This window comes from Melospiza georgiana, chromosome 21 (assembly GCF_028018845.1).
Source record: "Melospiza georgiana isolate bMelGeo1 chromosome 21, bMelGeo1.pri, whole genome shotgun sequence".
NCBI classification, from domain to species: domain Eukaryota; kingdom Metazoa; phylum Chordata; class Aves; order Passeriformes; family Passerellidae; genus Melospiza; species Melospiza georgiana.
The window spans coordinates 1,042,439-1,049,483 of NC_080450.1; the positions used below are offsets into that span (position 1 = coordinate 1,042,439).

At 61.7% G+C, this 7,045-nt stretch overlaps 1 protein-coding gene across 4 annotated transcripts in view; it reads left to right on the forward strand.

Moving 5' to 3' along the window:
• Nucleotides 1-5,439, forward strand: part of BAIAP2 (BAR/IMD domain containing adaptor protein 2) — a 41,085-nt gene extending 35,646 nt beyond the window's left edge. For 2 of the 4 annotated variants that reach the window (XM_058038982.1, XM_058038983.1), the window contains 2 exons: nucleotides 288-322; nucleotides 4,599-5,439. In XM_058038982.1, coding sequence (XP_057894965.1) covers nucleotides 288-322; nucleotides 4,599-4,668 — 105 coding nt within the window. In that variant the 3' untranslated portion in view covers nucleotides 4,669-5,439. Of the gene's footprint in view, nucleotides 1-287; nucleotides 323-754; nucleotides 1,672-4,598 lie in introns of those variants that run through there. The other 2 variants (XM_058038979.1, XM_058038981.1) reach the window with 1 other exon arrangement.
• Nucleotides 5,440-7,045: the final 1,606 nt, after the last annotated feature.

Here is a 7,045-nt window from a genome sequence, read left to right on the forward strand (position 1 = left end):
CAGCCAGAGCTCTGTTCCTCACAGGGGCTGGGCAGAGCAGAGCAGGGCTCTCCCAGCAGTCGCTTTTCCATGTCTGGCCAGATAAATCCGACAGGGAGTGGTGGAACTTCACTCCCTGCTGTCTGAATCCCACTCCCATCATCTCCATATCTCCTTCTCCTCTCCAAATGCATCAGCTCTCAGCCCTGGCTCCTGATGCACTTTGGTTTGTCCGTGTGACCCTCTGGTGGCACCTGAGCAAACAGCCCACACATCCCTCACTGTGCTCCCTCCTCTCCTCCCCACAGGGTCTCGATGACTACGGGACGAGGTCCGTCAACAGGTAAGATGTCACCTTGCTGTCACATTCCCTGCGAGCTCTTGGTGTTACAGGCTGTGGGCGAAGCCGTGGGGCTGTGTCCCCACAGGGGTCCCTGCATGGGCTCCCCGGGGACTGGGATGGGGCCAGGTCTCATCTGTGAGATGGGGGGACCCAGGGAGGGCAGGTCCCAGGGCCAGCCTGGTGTCCCCAAGCTGTGCTCCTCCAGAGTCGCGTCTCCCAACCTCACGCCTCCATAGGGGAGAGCCCACGCTCCTGGGCCTTTCCTCAGCACTTTCTCCATCCATCCATCCATCCCCTGTGCCTCGGAGCTGCCCCGTCTGGCTCCCGGGGCCGGGTGGAGCCCGTGGCCGTGCAGGGTCCCCCCCTGCCCGCGGTGCCTGAGCTCGGTGCTGCCCCGCGGCCACTCTGGCATCTCTGTGCTTTGTTCCGCAGCGGCAGTGGCAGTTTGGTCTCAACGGTGTGAGGACACCCGGCCTCGCAGCGGCCCCTTGCTGCTTGGAAGAGCTTTCTGCTTCTTTCCCCCCCCTTTTTTTTTCCTTCCCTTTCGTTTCTCTTTCTCTACTTCTTTTGGATTTGAAACTCTTGTGATCTTCAAGGAAACCATGGTGCTTCTCACCCCTCCCCGGTGTTCACAGTGCCCTTGTTTCTGAAGCCTTTTTGGAGCAGAAACTGCCGCCAGGTCTGTGCTCGCAGCCCGGGCGCAGCTGTCACTTAGTGGGACCCGGTGTTTGTCCTCCCGTGTGATGTTAGCGATGCCCTGTCCCCCCAGGGGCCGCGCCGGCCGCCCCGCACGAGCCTGGACCAAACTCCCAGACTGGATCACATATGCATGGCCTCTGGTGTCCGTACTGTTACCGAGCATCCGGGATGCCCGCGCCCGGGATGCCGTTCCCGAGGGGGGGCAGCGTCCCCGCGCCTCCCCCGGGCCCGATCCGCTTCCGTCCCTTGGGAGAAGCGGATGGCACAGTGCTCCCGCCCCGGGCAAAGGGCTGCTGCTGGGCTGGGGTCCCGCCGCCCGCGGGAACCCCCCCAGGGTTACTCCTGGTTGTTTTATAAATATATATATATATATATATTTTTTGTAGCAAGGTATTGTTACCTCACGCTAGGGCTGGGGCTCCGGGGGCTGCCCAAAGCCAGGCTGGAGCGAGGCAGCCCCGGCAGTGCCCGGAGGGCTCCCAGCCCGCCCTGGGGGTCCCGCTCCGCACTCGCCCGGCCGTAGCCTCCCAGTGCCCGTGGCCGTCTCCACTGCAAAGCTGTTCACGCTTTTTTCTGATGTGATTTTTAAGACCTCTGACATTGCCTGTTTACTGGGACATTGCTGGCAATAGACCCCCGACCCCCCCCCTGCACCCCGGACCAGTTTTTGGGTTATCTCCTCGCCTCCGGGCACACTGTTCTGAGCCCCTCCTGCATCGATGTCCGAATTTTGCTAAGGATTTTTAACCCAGGATATTTCACAGTGAATGACTGACTGTAGAGGGGGAAAAAAAAAACCACAAAAAACACAAACCCAGCCTAGCAAAGCCTGTGTGGAGATTGTAAAGTGCTGAAAAACCTTTTTTTAAAAGCCAGAGAGAATTGTGCCCTGTACTGAGTTATTGTTTGAATAAAAGTTTTATTTATTGCATTGAGCTGGGCCTCGGTGTCTTTTTCGGCTGCCGTGCCTGTGTGCTGCCCTCACTGCCTGCATCGCCCTCCGCGCATTCCCAGGCATTCCCAGGCATTCCCAGGCCGTGTTTTTGTTCCCTGCTCCGTCCCCGGGGACGCTGCACTAAACAGCTTCGCTGAGCGGGAGCAGCGACAGCTGCTTTAGGGCTGGCTGCCCCTCTCTGAGCATCCGAGGGGTGATGCTGCCCCTGCTGCTCCTCGCTGAGCATCCGAGGGGTGATGCTGCCCCTGCTCCGGCATGCCCAGGCTCCGAGGGGTGATGCTGCCCCTGCTGTGGCATGCCCAGGCTCCGGCTGTGTTTTCCCAGCGCTGGGAAAGCAGCAGTGGCCGGCACAGGGGGAAGGAAGCCGCCCCCTCCCTTCCGCAGCCCCCGCCGTGCCCGGCCGCTGCACTCCCACAGCTCCTGGCTGGCCGTGCCCTTCCTTCCCCTCCTCGCAGCACCAGCGACTCAATAAACACCACTTTTCCTCCTTTTTCTTCTTTTTTCCTCCTGTTTCCTCTGCCTGCCGGCGCTGCGTGCGGGGTGGCCAGCGGGCTGTCAGGCCGGCTCGCGGCCTTAAGTCTCTCCTTAACCGCGACCTCCTGTTCCCATCGAGCGTCCCGGCGTGCTCCAACCTGCCTTCTGTTTCCCTTGCAGCCCCGATGTTGAAGTGGCCAGGTTTTGAGGTGGCCCTGCCCGTCGTTAGTAAGTGACGGTGTCGCGGGGCCGAGCCCTGGGTGCGCTGGGCAGCGGGTGAGGCCGCGGGGCTGCGCGGGCACGGTGCCACCGCTCTGCTTCGCGCCTCGCCGTCCCCTCCCCGCGTCGCCGCCGCTCGTCCCCGAGCCCCGGGGCTCCCCGGCTGCCTGTGCTGCTCGCCCCGCTGCCGTGGCTGCGCTTGCCGGGACGCTGAGCTGCTCTGCCCCCTCTGCCCGCAATCGGCTCTTTGGTTGTAGGTGTGCGCCCGCCCGGCCCTGCCCGCACTAACCGCAGGTGTTTTGAGCAGCTCTTTTTGTTGTAGATTCATCCCAGGAGCCTCCTGGTGCTGGCCCCAGGGATGGGATGCAGGAGCCTCCCCAGGAGTCCAGACCCTGCTCCTCGCTGGCACTGCAGAGCCTGGAGAGCTCCTCGCCCGTTTCTCTTTGATCCATGAGCTGCTTTCCCTGGAGCTGCGGGCTCCATCCCGGTGGCTCTTCTCTGCCAGTACACAAAGAGTTAAATGAGCCCCGGGTGACTCATCAAAGCAACTTTTCCTCTCCCTCCAGTCCTGAGAATCTATTTTGGCATCTTGGGAGGGAAAGTGATCTAAGCAGCTGCATTAATTAGGTGTGAAATTAATTACCCTATTTTTAAGCAAAAGTCATTTATCTTTTAAGGAAGGGAAAAGCGAACGTGGAGAGGTGAGGGATGGCAGAGATGGGGCCTGGGGCTGACAGTGAGACCCTGTCCCAGAGGGGGTGCAGGTCCCAGCATCTTCCTTCTGCTCTGGGAGATGGTTGGGGACATCCCAAAGCTTCTGGGGACATCCCAAAGCTTCTGGGGACATCCCAAAGCTGCTCGGTGCAGGTGCACATGGTAACCACAGCACTTTACCTGAACCCACGTCAGGGGTAGGAGGGCAGGGGGCAGTGGGCACACAAGACAGAGGGGCTGCAGGGAGGGCAGGGGGTGCTTGGTGGCTCCCCAGGCAGCCAGAGGGACCCCCAGAGCTGCCCACATTCCCTGGGAATGAACTCCTGCAGGGAGAGGACAGAGGGGACCTCCTGGAGAAGGGGTAAAGATGCTCCCTGTGCCAAGGCAGTCCTTGCACCCTGTCCTGGCCAGGTGACAATGGCAGCAGGAGGGTGCTGGGGACATCCCAGGTAGGTGAAACCCAAGGTCAGCCAGTCTGGGCCCTGCACTCTGACAAGCTCCTCCAGCTGTCCTTAGTCTCCCACACTCTTCCTCTTGGACATTAACTTCCCAGAGGCAGCACAAGGGTTCTGCAGGGAGCTGCCAGCTCTGCCCTTGGCCAGGAGCGAAGCCATAACCCCCTGCTCCAGGGCTGGGTGATCCCACAGTGCTCCACCTGTGGGAACTGCTGGAGTCCAGCCCTGGAGGAGGCTGGAGCAGCTTCATCAGCCTTGGCACCCCTGGCATCCCCAGCTTTAGGCTGGAGGAGAGCCAGGTGGGAGAACATGCCCCTGCAGCTGGGCTCGGCTCATCTCTGACCCACCACGGCTTAGCTGGGACAGGAGCAGAGTGGGGCAGCTGAGGAGTGGGGCAGCTGAGGAGTGGGGCAGCTGAGGAGTGGGGCAGCTCAGGCAGTGGGGCAGCTCAGGCAGTGGGGCAGCTCAGGGAGGGGGGCAGCTGAGGAGTGGGGCAGCTGAGGAGTGGGGCAGCTCAGGGAGTGGGGCAGCTGAGGAGTGGGGCAGCTCAGGGAGCGGGGCAGCTGAGGAGTGGGGCAGCTCAGGGAGTGGGGCAGCTGGCCTGGGGGCTCCACAGGCAGAGCTTTTCCAGTTCAAACCTCCCCAAACGCTGCTGGTCCCGGGCTCTCGCCACTCTCGCTCGCTGTGCCGGTGCCCTGTGCTCTCCCGGCCTCCACACACACCCTGTTAACTCCTCCTTCCTCTTCCTCTTCCTCCACAGGAACCCCTTTGCCAACGTCCAGCTGAAGCCAACGGTGACAAACGACCGCTCGGCCCCGCTCATCAGCTGATCCGGGAGCGCTGGCACCGCGTGGCACCCGCCACCTCCTCATCCTCATCTTCCTCATCCTCCTCCTCGCTGCTGCACGTCCAGCTTCCCAGGACTCCATTCCTAGGCGGAACTTATTAATCCTGCTGCTTTGAAAGCCAAAGGCTCAAGCTAGTGCCCTAGTTCTCTCTTCTCTAGACTCCCTCGGTGGCAGGGGGTCACAGCGCTGCCGTGTCACCTGTCCCCTGCCTGTGCTGAGTGTGGTGGCACTTCCCCGAGTCAGGGCAGCGTGTCCCAGAGCCGGGGGGGCTCCCAGGCCCAGCAGCAGCTTGCTGTGGGTGGGGAAAGGGGCTCAGATGGAGAACAGCTCTCCATGGCTGGCTCACAGTGCTCCAGGGGGCAGCCAGGCAGAGAGGACACGGTCCCCCTGCTCAGATGAGAGGGACCCCCAGGCCAGCCAGGACACTGGGACACCCCCAGGCCAGCCAGGACACCTCGGCCAAGCCAAGGCACGGAGGGTGGCACAGGCAGCTCCCAGGCTCCCACCAGACCCCGGTGCCCACGCCATGCCCAGGGCTGGGACAGGGCAGGGGGTGCCAGCTCCGCTCCCAGAGCTCCTGCCGTGCCAGGGCTCGGGTACTGCAGGGAATTACGGTACTGCTGTAAAATATAAGCTAGGAAAAAACCACTGGTGGAGGCAGGGCAGTGTGGGAGTGAGCCTTGGGGTGCCCCTGCTCTCCCTGCAGACAGGAGCTCCTTGGGGTGCCCCTGTTCTCCCTGCAGACAGGAGCTCCTTGGGGTGCCCCTGATCCCTGCAGACGGGAGCTCCTTGGGGTGCCCCTGCTCCCTGCAGACAGGAGCTCCTTGGGGTGCCCCTGTTCTCCCTGCAGACAGGAGCTCCTTGGGGTGCCCCTGCTCTCCCTGCAGACAGGAGCTCCTTGGGGTGCCCCTGATCCCTGCAGACGGGAGCTCCTTGGGGTGCCCCTGCTCCCTGCAGACAGGAGCTCCTTGGGGTGCCCCTGTTCTCCCTGCAGACAGGAGCTCCTTGGGGTGCCCCTGCTCTCCCTGCAGACGGGAGCTCCTTGGGGTGCCCCTGATCCCTGCAGACAGGAGCTCCTTGGGGTGCCCCTGTTCTCCCTTGCAGACAGGAGCTCCTTGGGGTGCCCCTGATCCCTGCAGACGGGAGCTCCCATCCGGACCTCTTGCTTGGCTCTTTGCTCTTCCTCTATTCCTAGGGCTGCATGAGAGAGAGAGATAGATAGAGATAAATATATATCAATATATATACACACACACTTGCTAAGCTTACTGCTGGGGGTGCCCACGAGCGGGGTGGCTCCCACAGCCCTTCCCGCAGCTCCTGAGTGACCAGGGTCACATCCTTGCTCCACAGACAGGGAGGAGAGGTTTCCAGGCAGGAACTGTGTCTCCCATGGGTGAGGGCTGGAACCCGAACAGAGTTTTGCTTTTTCCGTTGTATTTCTCCTTTTGCACTTTCTGATCGCTGGTGCAGCAAGTCCTGGTGCCCACAGCCCAGGCAGTGCCCGCTTGGCTGGGCACTGGGCAGGGCACAGAGCATCCCCAGCCCAGGGGGCTCGGTCCCAGTCAAACGTGGTGGCTCATCCATCTCTCCTGTGTCCCCTCTGGTGGAATTTCCAGCTCCACTGCAGGAAAACAGCTTCACCCGTGACTGCCCGGGCTCCAGCTCTGCACGAGGGCTGCCAGCTCCATGATGTGCCTCCTCTTCCTCTCCCAGGGCTGGAGCAGATGGCTGGGGGGCAGAGGGGCAGGGGTGAGGGAAAGGGCTCTGCTGGGGGGTGGGCAGTGGGTGGGAGCGGGCTGGTGGCCACAGCCCGGGGTGGGGACAGGCCTGGGGTCCCCTCGGCCACTGCGGTGTCCTCTTCCACCCCCGTGCCAGGGGCTGTCCCCTGGGCCCCCCAAGCTGCCCCCCTGGCTCCAGCCAGCCCCCGGGGGCTTTGCTGCACCTCCTGGCTCGGTGGCACCTGCAAGACGTAACCTGAAATGATTTTTTATGAGAAAACGTAATTTATGAGCGATTCAGCCTCCCTCAGCCCTCCCTCCTGCAGCGTTTCCCTGGCCAGAGGCTCCTGCCTGGCCCTGGAGCGTGGCTGGGACCCTCCCGAGCTGGCTCCATCCTGGGTGCTGGGCAATGATCGGGGCAGGAAACGGCTTAAGATATTTTAAAAACTTTATTATTGGCCCGATGAGATTTGACACACATGCTGGGAGCTGTATGGAAATCAGCACTGATAAAAAATACAGCAATTATGACCCGTATTGAGAAAATAGACCATGTAAGAAGAGCCTTTCTATTAAAAAAGTTACCCAAGCCACAGCTCTGTCCTCATCCTGGACCTGCGGCGCCATAGACCAAACCC